This window comes from Pelodiscus sinensis, chromosome 25 (genome assembly GCF_049634645.1).
Source record: "Pelodiscus sinensis isolate JC-2024 chromosome 25, ASM4963464v1, whole genome shotgun sequence".
Classification (NCBI taxonomy): domain Eukaryota; kingdom Metazoa; phylum Chordata; order Testudines; family Trionychidae; genus Pelodiscus; species Pelodiscus sinensis.
Genome location: NC_134735.1, coordinates 7585048 through 7600496, shown reverse-complemented (window position 1 = coordinate 7600496; position 15449 = coordinate 7585048). Strand labels below are relative to the sequence as shown.

Sequence of the window (15449 nt, the reverse complement as noted above, 5' to 3'; positions counted from 1 at the left end):
AGCGCACGCCGGGTACGCTCACTTCCGGCGAAGCGTTTCCGCCGTCCTCCCACTCTGGAGCGGACCGTGACGCACAGAAGGGGCGGGCCCGGAAGTGGTACAACGGAGGGCGGGAGTAAAGGGAGGAGAAGGGGGGGTAGAAGGGTGACGCAGTGTCACGCGCTGGGGGCGGCACTTCCGTTCGCGTGGGGGTGGTGGAGGGTGTACAGGGGCTTGGACCCCTTGGTGTCGTGGGGGTGGGGAACAGCAATCTAGGGGGGGCTGCCCGTGCCAATGGGCTGCTTTGCCCCCCCATGGAGATGGGGGGTACAGAGGACGCCCCCCTACCCACAGAACAGGGGGGGGGATGGGAAGCGATTGAGGCGCAGGACCTCTGGGCCCGGGAGCGGTGTGGGAGGCTCTGGACAAAGTGCAGTCCCTGTGAACCCCTGGTCTATCATCTTATAGGGAGGCTAGCCACAGGGAGATGGTGCTGCTGGTGCCCTCCCTGCCCCCGCACCAGTGCCTGCTTTCTGCTGCTGAAAGGAGTGGGGTAAGCCTTATGGGCTGGATTTGGCTTGCAGGGGAAGGAAGAAGTTCCATGTGCGGCTGCTCCCCCAGCTAGCCTAGAGATTTTCCTTACTGTTCCCATTGGCTGGAAATGTGGCCAATGGGAACAGTAGGGGTGGTGCCTAGGAGCAACTGGAGGCAGAGACACAGGTAAGACCCCCACATCCCTAGCCCCTCCGGCACCCATCATCATGGGTGGTAGGGATGTAAGCGAGTAGTCAACTACTCAAGAAGCTTATACTTATCAGGTATTCAAGCCATTAGTCAAGAGCAGGAGGTGCTGGGGGAGCTGGTTTAAAAGCTAGTTTCCCTCAGCACTGCCTCCACATGGGGACAACGGAGGTAGAGATGCAGCAGAGGACCAGGTCTGAGCTGGGACTCAGGTGTGTGGGGGCTTGCACCCAGTGCCCCACTGCACCTCTGGCTTTTAAATGTAGTAAGAGCTGCCTGGGGCCAGGAGCTAACCCCATGGCAACTCGGCATTTTCCCCCCCTTATTGGTTAATCTAGTAGTCAATGGATTAGCTGACTAAATGCAATTTAACACATTAGGTGGTTGACTGGTGGTCCATGGAAAGATCTGCATTGAGCAGGGTGGGCCGTGAGCCAAAAAGTTTGAGAACCGTCTAGCAAGACAAGGGCTACGTCCAGAAGAGAGTTGTCTATACTGGCATGTGCCTTCGTGCAAGAGATGTGCTTTTGCGCAAGAGCATCCTTGCCAGTGTAGATGCTCTTATGCAAGAAAGCTCTAATGGCCATTTTAACTATAGGGCTTTCTTGCACAAGAAATTCATGTTGCTTGTCCACACTGGCCTCTTGCGCAAAAACAGTTGCGCAAGAGGGCTTATTCCTGAGCGGGAGCATCATAGTTCTTGCACGAGAAGCACTGATTTCATACATTAGAACGTCAGTGTTCTTGCACAAGAACTCACGGCCAATGTAGACAGGCAGCAAGTTTTGGTGCAAAAGCAGTTGCTTTTGCGCAAGATCGTGCCAACGTAGACACAGCCTAGATGGGTGGGTACCAGATAAATCTGCACTCTGTATGTATGTATGTAGGGTCCGAGTTCATGAAAGTGACTGGACTCTGGGAGCTTGAAATACTCTGGTGATCCAGAACACAGAGGCTTAGAGTCTCTTCACAGCACTCTAAGGCTGTGTCTAGACTGGCTAGTTTTTCCAGAAAAACTTGCCAGCTGTTACACTGGCCGCTTGAATTTCCGCAAAAGCACTGACTTCCTACTGTAAGAAATCAGTGCTTCTTGCGGAAATACTATTCTGCTCCCATTCAGGCAAAAGTCCCTTTTGCACAAAAAGGCCAGTATAGACAGCTCAGATTTGTTTTCCGCAAAAAAGCCCCGATCGTGAAAATGGCGATCAGGGCTTTTTTGCGGAAAAGCGCGTCTAGATTGGCACGGACGCTTTTCCACAAAAAGTGCTTTTGCGGAAAAGCGTCCGTGCCAATCTAGACGCTCTGTTCCAAAAATGCTTTTAACAGAAAACTTTTCCATTAAAAGCATTTCCGGAAAATCATGCCAATCTAGACGCAACCTTAGGGTGCACAGTGCCAAATTTAGAAATAAACCGCTGTTCTGAAATGTCCCTTAATCCTTGTGGAATGAGGTTTACAGGGACATTGGAATAGCATGCCTGTTATTTTGAAAGCTATTTCGAAATAAGACATGCTGTCAAGATGCGGAATAGCTAGTTCAAGATCCGGGAAATATCCCAAAATAGCACTGTAGTGTAGATGTACCCTTAATGGGAAAAGGTACTTGCTGGGATCTGTGACATCTAGTACAAGTGCATATGCACAACAGCTGGAAAACAAAACATGACAGAGCCAGAAAGGAGAGAGTTTAAATAACAAGAACAAAGAAATCATGTGGAGCTAAATTATCTGTTTAAGGCAAGAGAACCAGTACTAACCCCCAAGAGATAGCTCTTAGGCTTAGTGAATATATTCTGCCCTGTTATTTTACTGTACTTCCACTGCTAGTTATGTTAAAGGGATTTTTTGAATACACCGCCTTCACCTTTTATGGCCGCTTGTTACTTTTTGCATCAGTCTGTTTAATTTGTGAAAATTAAAATTGGTTACATTTTTGCCTGTGCTACGGTTCCCTTTCAGAATTTCAGTGCTGTACCATTTGAGATAACATGCTTCTAGGGTTTTAAAATAGCTGTCTTGTCTTTTAAATTGTAGATACATTTATATTGCTGTTAAGTTTCCCACAGTCTTATTTTTTACCATGTTTTAAATTTTGGCCTAAATCGGACGATGTGTGCCTTTAACTAGCTGGCAAAATGGGAGAAAGTAACTTTAAATTTTCCAGAACTTACATAAAATGTATCAGCAACGGAAGGCGTCTGTCCTTCGGGAGTGGGGGTGAAATGATGCTTAAGTACAGTTTATAGTCCAGATGATTAATATTAGTACATTTCATCCTGCCAGCTTCTATCTAAAAGACATGTTATTCCCTCAGTAGATGAGCTTAGAATGTTCCTGCAATAAATCCTCAGGAGTATCACTGTAATTTTTCCTCTTTTAAAAACAAACCAATCCACAATGGAAACATGGATATACACTTACCAAAATTTGCTTTGTGTATGGGTGTGTAGTGGGGAATAGGCCATATCCATCAGAATTATTTTCTCTCACACAAAATGGGGCCCGGGGAGGGGGGGCTGAGGAATTCCCATTAGAGTGGCTGGTGGAATAAAAGTATGGGAAAGAAAAATAGGGGTAAGAATGTTCATCTGACACTGTTATATGTGGTGCATGCTACAGGGGGGGAAAAGCAGCCCCTTTTGTGTTTGCCCTCTTCTACTATGTTGCATCTCTTCCTGCTATAATTAACCATGCCCAATGGGCAATGCTGTGCTGCCAGCCCCAGCTGATACTAGTACTGTGTTTGGCACTAGCTGCCCAGTTTCATCAGCTGTTTAGGGCAGGATTATTTCCTTCCAAGAGCCAGGAAAAGCAGCAATGGTAAGCTTCTGACAACTTCTTCAGCCACACAAAAGCCAAATGCTGTTCTTGGAATTACAGCTGGTGCTTGCTACCCTGCCAATACCGGTAGGTATAGGAGGAAGGGGAGGGGAATGCTCTTTCTGCTATGCTAAACACATTGAAAGCTATAACTAGAGCAATGTATATTAAACAGCAGACTGACAGGGAAATTACTACCCTGATTTTACATTGATAATGCTTATATTTGTACAGAAACTGTTGGGATGAAAGAACTGGATCAGATTTTTAAAAAAGGCTCAACATGGATAAAGCCCTAAGGGCTTTGAATAGGGTGAGAAGTTAAATTTCCATCCTTATGAAATAAGGCCCATATAAAGGACACCAGTAAGGAGAGGAAAAACCCAAACATCTGGTCTACACCCTCCCTTTACCTAAAAACAAACCAAAAACATTTTCTGAAACAGGCAGCTCAGTATCAGAGCAGGACATAATGTTCCTGCTGCAGGGCAAACCACAGCTGCCTGTGGTTTATGGTAACCTTCCAGCTGCACACAGCTTAAAGTGGGAATTTACACCTGCTTTAAGAAGCGGGATTCTTAAGAAATGCCTTTTTATCTCACATCTGAAAAGCAAAGGTAGCTTCCAATCCTCTTATTGACCTCAAAGTCGAAGCTTTCCTTGGCCACTCCCAAAGCCAATGCATACAGTACCTTTCATGCTTTAGTAGAGGCACTACTTTGCAACAGTTGAAGCCAGCTTCTGCTGTTATCCCAATTCCACACTGCGATATCACTGCTCACAGGCTCTCCAATGCCAGAGAATGACAGCAGTGGAAGCACTTTGGCACAGCTGTCCATACAAACTGCTTGTGCTGGCACTCAAAGAGTTGCTAAAATTGCTGTAATTGTAGTTGAGTAAGGAAAGCTCACGTCCAGTGCATGCTGCACCAAATTGCTCTGCCCCTTTGCAGAGACAGTTCAGACTGCACTGACATTTTAGTTGGGCCTGGCCAAAACCCACAAATACCCCCACTGCCTGCCTGCTTAAGGTTCTGTGTTTCAACTCCATATGCTATTTCACTTGGGAAACTGGAGTGTTTTATATGGATAGAACATGAAATCTGAATGCTTACGGAAGAAGAGACAACGGGGAATTACTAGGAATAGCAGGACGTTCCCAAGGACACTGCCATATTGCAGGGAGTACTGTGGGGATGCAGTGGACTTGCTACAACTAAAAAATGGTGGCTAGTGTAAACTCCAGGATGTCTAGTGACAAGACTGCAATGCTGTAGTGTCAAGAAGGTTAAGATACCAAGCTCCTCTGTCAGCCCTTTGGGGTTTTGCTACCACAGACACACAGTGGGGAGCACATCTACCGCGAAGGGCCTTTAAACAAGCTTGTCTGGGGAGCGGGGTGTATAAATGAAAGGGTAACGTTGTGGCATACAGGAAGCAGAAACACAGCAACAAGTTTAGGAACAGGAAGGCTACATCTATACTGGCATGTTTTTCCGTTAAAAGCATTTGCGGAAAAGAGCATCTAGATTGGCACAGACGCTTTTCTGCAAAAGAACTTTTTGCGGAAAAGCATTGGTGCCAATCTAGACGCGGGGTTTTGCGCAAGAAAGCCCCCATCACCATTTTCGCCATCGAGGCTTTTTTGTGCAAAACAGTTTTTAGCTGTCTACACTGGCCCTCTTGCGCAAAAACATTTCCAGAAAAGGGCTTTTGCCCGAACAGGAACATTAAAGCATTTGCGCAAGAAGCACTGATTTCGGACAGTAGAACGTCAGTACTTTTGCGCAAAATCAAGCAGCCAATGTAGACAGCTGGCAAGTTTTCGTGCAAAAGCAGCTGCTTTTGCGGAAAACCTTGCCAGTCTAGATGCAGCTGAAAGGTTTGAGAGAGGCATAATGCCAGTGCTGGAAGAGATGCTGTGCCAAGGGCATTGGTGGTCAAGTTCAGAGAGAGAGAGAGAGAGAGAGAGATACACTCTGCCTCCCCCACAGCAGTAGACCGAGAACCACTACACACAGTAATGCAGGTTAGAGAATGATCTTTCTTTCCAGGGCCCCAGGATAGAACATGGGTCTGGATTAAAAACTATTCTAGCCATGCCAGTAGCTGCTGCTGCTACAGTGATTACAAGGTGTGCCCCCCCCCCCCCAAACTGAAAATGTTTCCTGCGTCATAAGCTTACACTAAGTCTTTCATTCATTTTAAACAAATCCTTGAAGTGTGCTACAACCTTGGGCTAGACGGAAGAACTTGAGGGACGAAGGTGGTCATTAGACACTGACAACACAACCTTAATGTTGGCCTTTTGGATATCTTTATATTTTTCCATTTGTGAAAGACTCCTGAGAGGCAGGACATTGACAAGGACAAAGGACACATACCACACAAACACACTCTCTCTCTCAACATCCTCCAGCAAGATGCGATGAACAAGTTTACATGCCTACAGACCACTATTGCAGTCAACTTTTCACTTGAAATGGGACTCAACATCCACATTGGACAAGCTGCCACAACAGTATCTAGACCAAACAAATGGACAGACCACACAAAGATGTGTGTGTCATGCATATTTTATCAGCACACTTTTATACAGGAGAGAGGCATGGACCTTATAGTCTCATCCAGAAAAGAAACTCAACATCTTTCATTTGTGCTGCCTTTGTTAAATCTTTGGAATCTCCTGGAGGGATGGAATCACCAACAGTGAAGTGCTCAAACAGGCCAGTATACCCAGCATGCAAAACACTCTTCAGAGATGTCTCTCAGGGCTGAGCATGTGTACATGGACACCCTCTATGGCAAACTGACATCTTGAAAAAGACCCCAAGAACTCCCAAAATTGCATTTCAAGGAGGTGTACAAGAGACCTCAAAGAAATGCATATGGATGTAGACTCCTGGGAAGAACACACACACAGAATTGCAGCTTTTGGAAACAAGAGCTTAACCATGGTCTCTGGAGGCATGAGAGGAAGCAGTCCAGCTTCAAGGAAAAAAGCGTGAAGACCGAGCCAAAAGGGTTGAAACACCACCTTGAAAACATGACACTGTCTCACTTGGTGGGTCTCTTCAGCCACAGTTGACACAAAATAAATAGAGCAAATTCTTTACCTCTCAGGGGTGCAGAGCCATGATTCCTCAAGGCTGAGGAATGCCTGCTCTCTACATGCAAGATTACTGAATACAGAGCATGTGCTCTATAGGAGTTAGTGCAGGAACTCCCTTGTGCCTGCAGCAGCAGAACAGATGAAGCAAGATGTACTGGAAAACATACTTTGGATTTTCCACAGAATTTTACTGCTGCCTTAGGCAAGGGAAGTTGCGTCATGACCTGCATCTGTCCTCTCCGTGGGAAGCTCTTTGCTCTTAGAAAATGGCTGCACAATATTTCGTTGGTCCCTAAGGTACTACAGGACTATTCGCTGTTTTTTAATTTTGTTCAGTTACAAATTAACACAGCTACCCCTCTAAGGGTATGTCTACACTACCCCCCTCGTTCAAACTACGGGGGGTAATGTAGTCATGCGGAGTTGCAAATGAAGCCCGGGATTTGAATTTCCCGGGCTTCATTTGCATGAAGCCGGCTGGCACCATTTTTAAATGCCGGCTAGTTCGGACTGCGTGCCACGCGGCTACACGTGGCACAAACTAGCTAGTTCGGATTAGGCTTCCTAATCCGAACTAGCTGTACGCCTCGTTCCACGAGGCGTACAGCTAGTTCGGATAGGAAGCCTAATCCGAACTAGTTAGTTCGTGCCAGGCTTCCTAATCCGAACTTCAAATCCCGGGCTTCATTTGCAACTCCGTATGACTACATTACCTGCCCCCAGTTCGAACTAGGGGGGTAGTGTAGACATACCCTGAAATATTATCCAGGTAAGCCCTGTTCTAGGTCGGATCAGCTCTCTCTCAGCTTATTCGCAATAGGGTCACATTTCCTAATTTTAATCAAGAGAGTGCCCATTTCAAACAGCTTTCAGCTGAGCACTGCTTTGCCTGGCTAGTCTAGGTGAGGAGAGCTCCTAGGGAAGATGGTTCACAGTCTTTTTTTTTTTTGGTTCACAGTCTGCTTTGGTCTTAAATACCATGGTACACCCACATCTTGAATACTGCATATAGCAGTGGTTGCCTCATCTCAAACAAGATACATTGGTATTGGAAAAGGTTCAGAAAAGGGCAACAAAAATGATTAGAGGTTTGGAACAGGTCCCGTACGAAGAGAGATTAAAGAGACTTGGACTTTTCATCTTAGAAAAGAGGAGACTAAGGGGGGATAGGATAGAGGTCTATACAATCATGACAGGTGTGGAAAAAGTGAATAAGGAAAAATTATTTACTCATTCCCACAATATAAGAACTAGGGGGGTCATGAAATGAAATTAATAAGCAGCAGGTTTAAAACAAAGAAAAGGAAGTTTTTCTTTACTTAGAGCATAGTCAATCTGTGGAACTCCTTGCCAGAGGATGTGGTAAAGGCTAGGACTTTAATAGGTTCAAAAAAGAGCTAGATAGATTCATGGAGGTTAGGTCCATCAATGACTATTAGCCAGGGTGGGTAGGAATGGTGTCCCTAGCCTCTGTTTATCTGGAAATGAGTAACAGTAGAGGGATCATGTGAGGATTATCTGTTGTGTTCCCTCCCCCAGGACATCTAGTATTGGCCACTGTTGGCAGACAGAATACTAGGCTAGATGGACCTTTAGTCTGACCCAGTATGGCCGTTCTTATGGTTACAGCATGGGAGAATGTCTCAAATAAGGTCCAAGGGCTAGCTCTCAGAAGATGGATTACAGGGTCTAGACTTGTTCGTAGTACTAAGAGTACCACTGCCCACATTAGAGCTGGTTAGATCACCAAGTTTGAACTTAAACAACCATTAATCCAAGAATTACATGAGGAAAAGACTCAAAAACTATACACTAAAAGCAAACAACATTCTATTTCCGTAACTTAAGTCCTGAGAGGAGCCTATTTTCCCTTCAGAGTAATTCTTAGTACTAACAAGCTTGTCAGGAACATTCAGTTGAGGAAGAGAAGGGCGCTGCCACCTGTACATGCTTTAAATCATGTAAGCACTTGAGTTTCTGCTGATGTTTCTCTGAAGAGGCCATTTGTAACATCTGATGCTAGTTTCCACCCACATAGAGACACAGAACTGGAAGGGACATCAAGAGTTCGTGCAGTCCACTCCCCTGCACTCAGGGCAGGACTAAGTATTATTTACTCTTGTGACAGGTGAATTTTAATCTTACCCGCCAAAGTACCCGCAAGCCGTCAGGTTGATCTCAGCCGCAGGCTTTATAAATGTACTATGTCATTATCAAAATCATTGAAGATATTGAACAGAACCACCCCCGGAACTGATCCCTGCAGGACCCCACTCATTATGCCCTTCCAGTATGACTGAACCATCGATAGCTACTCTCTGGGCCCTGATAAAGAACCACAGGCTGAAGCTGCATGTTGTTCAGCTATCCGCTTCTTTAGCCTAAGCAGCAGCTTTTTTTTCTGAAGCATGCACAATTCAGAACACACAGTCTAGAGATTTCAAATACATATTGTTCCTTTATGATAGTACTTTCCCTAACGGCCAAAAAACGGTTTACATTTAATAGTGGTATTTCATGGATTACCTCTGTAATAAGGAACAATTCATGTCTGTTCAGCTTGAGGATTCCATTAAAACCGAATATAGTTCCACATTCAAATGTTCTTCATTGGGCTGCCCCTGGACATCTCATTTAATACATGCCTTGCTAAGAGCAGTGTCTATTAGCTTCAACGTGGCCTACCAGCATCTGCACTATCAACCCATAATTTCAGACACTCCAAGCTGCTGAACACCCTAGACTCAGGCCAGATCTATACCAGATCTGGAAGGTCAGCATAAGGTATGCAACTCTAGCTACATAAATAACATAGTTGATGTATCTTAAGCCGAGCTTGTCACCATCTTTACAGTGAGAGGGCAACAGAGGCAAACACTCCCATTAGCTTCCCTAACTCCTCACAAACTGAGGCATACCAGCACCAACCACGTGTGCTCTTGGCATTTGATTTAGTGGGTCCTTACTAGACCCGCTAAATCGGACACCAAAAGATCAATCTCCAGCACAAGTCAGTGAAAGATTTGTATGAGTCCTTCAGAGGCATCCACTCAAAAATACACTGTAAAGTAACTGTTCCCTTCACTATGGCTTAACAGTTAATCACACACGCAGTTGCTATCAGCAACCAACACATTCTTTTAGATAGGGTTTTCTGTTATTGAATAAGTCACAATCACCCACTCAATTCACTTTTAAAAGTTAGGTCAATACTTATAGAAAAGGCAAACCACATCTACAGCCAAGTGATTCATTAGGGGTAACAAGCTACCTACTTTCGTAAATCCCTACGCTATGGTGCATTGCTCTTGGCTGTTGAGGGGATTAAGTACTGTAGTCCATAAAGAATTCAGAAGATGGTAAGCTCTAAGGCACATATCTGGAGAATGGGATTACACATACAAACCTTAATGAATCTTGAGGTGGGATAACAAATCTAGCATATGGAATGCATAATTTCTGTTCTAGCTCCATAATTTAATGTGAAGTCTTTCCCGTACCCAAACTTTGTTTGTCCAAATAGGAGCTATGGCTCTGTTCTGTCTGTATAAAGAGGTTTCACTAAACAGCTTACAAATTGTATTGCTCTGGAACTTAAAAGAATTAAAGAAAATCATGTGGGAAGATGTAAATTACAGAAACGAAGGAAACTCCTGACTAAACAAATATATTCTACTTTATAATATTTAAATATTATAGTTTTCCCAAATTGGGTTTTGTAATTAATGTAATACAATCTACAGAACATATATTGGCCTGTACATTACCTTTCTGGAAACCATTAACATCAGGTGATATTGGAATCACAGGCCAAATAATTCTGGAAAAAAGTTACCTTTTCAGTGACATTCATTGCTATCTGATGTCTAATAACCTGAGTACAAGTCACAGAGAGAGGTCACCTATTAATAAACTTGGATTAGTTACCACATTCCAAGAAATTTTAAGAGAACTATTTGCAATGTTTTCCTCTCCTGAAATTAAAGTAGGCTGAAAACCAAGGAGACTTGAGACCCCTGTAGTATTTGATGCAATTCAAGTACAGCTGAGTGTTTCTGTTTGTACTCAAACCCTTCTTGATTATGTTTCTACCACAGTGTATGTGGTTCTCCCCAGGGGGTTGTCCACTGGATCTCACTCAGAAGTGCTACCCCAACATATTAACATTCCTTTTATTTATTAGGTCTTCTGCCAACAATTACAGGATTAGACACTTGGGATTGCAAAGGTAAAATTGCAAGCATAAATCAGAACCAAGGCAAAAAAACTCCACAGAAGCAATAAAGCAAAATATAAATAGTGTTCTGGAACTTTTTAATTATTTTTTTTTTAATAAAGAGGTGGCTCTGTATTTTCTTTTGGCCTAATCCAAAGCTAGCATTACTCTTTACCCATCTTAATTCCCCTCATACAAAAATTGATATTCAACCTTTAAAATATAAGCCATTATTTTCTTTACAAAATAAGTTGTGCTGCTGCTTGGTTTCTTAATAAGTACTGTACAACAACTGCTCATATCTATTTAACAAATGGACCATACAAAATTCAATCTAAAGCAAACACACAAACACAAGGAGAAGAAAAAAAACAACGCAAATCGAGTGTCTTGTGAACATCTATGTACAGTTTAACACTTACTTGAATAAGGAGGTACAAAAGGGGGTTCGAAATTGAACACAAAAGCACTGGCATCCCCAACCATTTTCTCTCACAAATATTTGAAGTGCAAATCACAAGCGCAAGATATGTATTTCACTTTTTATTGCTGTTCTGCTGTCTCTCTTCCCCTCCCAAAAGGAATCCACCCAGTCTTCTATTTGCACTAATTTTCCAAAAAGAAAACTGCATTTTTGCAGGGTTGAACACTTGAGCTTATAAAGGTTCAAGCTTTTCAGTTTTAAGTATCATAGCATCTCAGACTTGCAAATATCAGAACACCCTCTGTCCTCCTTTCAAGTTCTTTTGAGAGGTATGTTCTGCCCCTAGACACCCCCAGTTGTTCAGATATAAGCATAATGTAAACAAGCTCATTAAACGACTGAAAGTTAAACTGTAATTATTTCATTTCCAACAAAACTGCAAGCGCTTGGCAATGTTTCCAGTTGTACAAGGGACATGTGCATATTCAGGAACTCGCAGGAGCTGTCTGAGTTGCTTACATGGGATATGTGTACCTAACTATAAATCGTGATATGTATATGGGTTAACACCTATCTGCCCTGGGCAGTAAAACGCACAGCACCCCCAACATGCAGTTACTGCTTTGTACTTCAGACAACAAAAGGGTAGAAATACAGACTACAGAAGCCATGTTAAAGGTACAGTGCATAATCCAATACACATAACATGCAGGTAAATCTAACCCATTGAAACCTTTTGGAAATGGAAACATGGTTCACAGCGCCCATTCACTAGAGAATTTATTTGATTTAAAAAAATGAGTTTAAAATCCAATGTGCACGGGGTGAGATACGGGCAGAACATGATCTGCAAGGTTTTCAGCTAAGCGCGTCATGAGCTGGGAAGCTGGGGTGTAGGAGTTGTTAGAATCAGGTCCTACATCAGCGTGTCTTCATCCCTAGTTGTCTGGGAACGGCCACCTCACAAATGAGTGCAAATCTTCAGGTCCATTTTCCATTTCAAGTCTTAATTAAAAAATGGTCTCAGAGCAACAAGCGGTGTCTGTAAATGTCCACACACTCTCACTCCAACTGGTTCATCATGGCAGGAGCTGTGCCACAGCTAGCAAAAAGACACTCCAGAATTCCAGACCCCACCAAACCATTAACAAAAAATAAAATTAGAAAACCAAAACCCTTTGAACCTTACAACAGCAGCAAGGTACGTTCCCTGGTCATGCTGGAGAATGATCTCAGTTTCAAGGAGAACCTCAAGCTAAGCAGGGATGTGGAGAACATGGGAATACACACACAACCATGTGTGACCTACACTTAAATATCCTTAATTAGAACCCTTCTGCTACAAGATTGGGTGGGTTTATCCCCTGTGGGATCATCCTGCTTTCTATGAATACCGAGTGGAGTTCTGGGAAAGGAGTGAAGAGGTGCTGACTTTGTGTCACTATGCAGGCACTTGTATAAAGGAACATAGGCATCTCACTTAGTGTTGATACCTTCCCTAGTCTCTAACCTCTCCCCCACCCTAAGAGTTAGATATCCTACCAATCATGTACACCACCTGGCCGCCTGCCTCCACCCCATGCACACACACAGCAGGGGAGTTTGATACCAGATGGAAAGGAGAACATAATCCAAACACTGCAGTCTTAAAAAGTACAACCATGCTAATTTTAGGCTCTTCACACAATGTGGCACTGTTAGGCTCAACAGTTAGTTTGCATAGCATACTGATCTTTCAATTCTTAACAAACTGGGTGCCCAGTTGGGGAGGGGAGTACAAATAATTTATTATATTAGAATAGAGCATGCTGATGAAGGTGCTCTGAATTGATTTTATGAACTGCTCCTTTAAATATCAGAAGGTATGAAATCAAACTGTGCTCATAGTCAGGGGCATTAGAGGACAGTGTTTGCTAGGTTTTTAACAACTGGTTTGCTTTGGCAGTCAAATGGCAGGAGCTGCTCTGCTTGTCAGTCCAGTAATTGGATGGACAGAGCGTGCCTTCTCCTGAAGAAAATTTGTGCATGCTTAAATATTGTGTTGTCCATTTGTTGCAACGAGTGAGTAGCTACCGCAGCTTTCCACACAGAAGGGTCATTCCATACAGCAAAATGAGTTTAAGATGCCGTCAACATGTTACTGGTAGGGGTAAAAACTCACACTTTGTTCTTAATTTGAGCACAAATCAGTAGGAAAGTCCCAGGGACAGTAAAATGCATTTCTTCTTCAGACTGATAAACAATCTGGCAGCATTTCAGATTTTAAAAACCCCGTGGCATGAAATCAGTAACATCTGCAGTACACAGAGCAGCAATATATAGCAGCGGAATCTACCACGATGGTTTGAACATGCTGGAGTTGGACAGATAGTAATTTAGAAAGCAGACAGCCCGTAAAGACATGATGGATTTACGTGACACATGGGAGATACACAAGAACATTACAAAGCTGCATGGACTGCAGTTAGTAATACGCTCGTTGGACAGGAAGTAAGATTCTCTGGCATGAACCTACAAAGTCTCAGGAAGTTCAGTGATGTAAACTCTGACAATGATAATGACTTGTGAATTTTGGCAACAGACTTCGTATCATATAAAAATAATGCTTAGTAAAAAAAATCCCGATGTGTCCATCATTATAGAAATTCAGAAAAAAAATACTAATCTGGAGATTTCTGCCCTCATGGGATGAATGCCCCCATTTGTCAGAAATGCAGTTTTAAATAACAAAGTAGTACATTGGAAACAAAAATGGGTCAGCAGCTATTAAACTTGTCCTATATGAAAGTGCACATCTTTCAATGGAGTTTAACCATTGTGAGGTTGTGAGCTAACACGAACTGTAACTTTTATGAATATAAAATCAACTCCTTCGGCTGGAAATACGGACCACCACCAAGACAAGATTCCTATTTTTTTTCCGTACAAGATAAAAACGTTGAAATTTTGCAGCATCGTAGTAAGGCACTCACCCAAGGAAAAGTCTGTGACTGTTGCTTCATATGGCAGCAGCTAACTAGCTTTTAACAGAAGGAAGACAGATTTCATCAGTTCCGAGCTAAGTGCTAGGGTGCCTTACACTATATGGGGGGGAAAAAGGTTAGTGTTAGAATTTTCCTATAAACTAGGTTTTTTTTTTCCTTAACCCATTAAAGCATCTTGTATCCTAAAATATTAGTTTATAAATCTAGTCTTCTGTTTAAGGCTCTAAAAATCCCCCCACCCCCACCCCCAAATACCAACCAGCATCTGTTTGGCAACAGAGGACATTTCCTCTGTTCTGCAGTCAGAAGTCTATAGTGTATTGCATTTTAAAATGAAAACCTGCTTCTGTTTCCGTTTTGTCCCTTCTTTAAACGCCTTCATTGGTTTGGTCAGGTGAAGAATTGCAAAACCAGAAAAATAATTAGCCTCGTCCCATACTACGAAGGTGTCTGGTCTCTCTCGCTTCCTGCATGTGGTATTGGTCTCCTGCCTCAAGCAACGCTGCCCCCTGCCGTGATTCTCAGTGGAACAAAGAAGGTGTCTCGATGCTTCCGTTTTTGTATGGCTCCTACAAATCTGAAAGCTTTCTTGAGTGAGGTAAAAGAAGTTAGGCTTTCAAGCAAAGTACATGGTACGTAAAGTGTCCTGATGAACTTGCACCGCCTTTGCCAGTGCCTGTGGGTCTCTGCCGTTGCTCTGTCCAGATATATGACTGCCCTCTCCACTGAAAGTGCAAAACACAATCGGATTATTTAGCATGAGCAGTGCGGGCACGTTGAAAGCCCATCCGGGACCAGTACGCTAGGTCCTTAATGAAAAGAAAGCAACCCTTGCCCGAAAGCGCTCAGAGGGTCAGTAAGTGACAAGAGTGGGTAGCTATGGCAAGCGGTGGGGAGGGGAGCGAAGTTAGACAGCTAGGAGCAGCATGACAAGCACTGGCCATTGCACCCCAGCTGCGTATTAACAGGTTTAGTGTCCCGGATCCTCAGTCCTGCACCACCATCAATATGCAGGAGAACTAGAAATGTCCTGTCCCGCAGCAGGAAGGGCTGGACTAAGGCCCCAGGGATGAGATGTGCAGCCCGTTTACACAGGCTGGAAGGGCCAAAGCAGCAAAGGAGCTAAAAGTTCTGGCTCCAGCTGGGGGGGGGGGATTCCCCTATCATAGGCACC

The 15449-nt window shown here is 43.7% G+C and overlaps 1 protein-coding gene across 2 annotated transcripts in view; it reads right to left on the bottom strand.

Moving 5' to 3' along the window:
* Positions 1–10948: 10948 nt before the first annotated feature.
* Positions 10949–15449, bottom strand: part of LOC102448601 (protein argonaute-1) — a 62609-nt gene continuing 58108 nt past the window's right edge. For both annotated transcript variants that reach the window (XM_075909047.1, XM_075909048.1), the window contains one exon: positions 10949–15000. In XM_075909047.1, the coding sequence (XP_075765162.1) occupies positions 14892–15000 (109 nt within the window). In that variant the 3' untranslated portion in view covers positions 10949–14891. The remainder of the gene's footprint in view (positions 15001–15449) is intronic.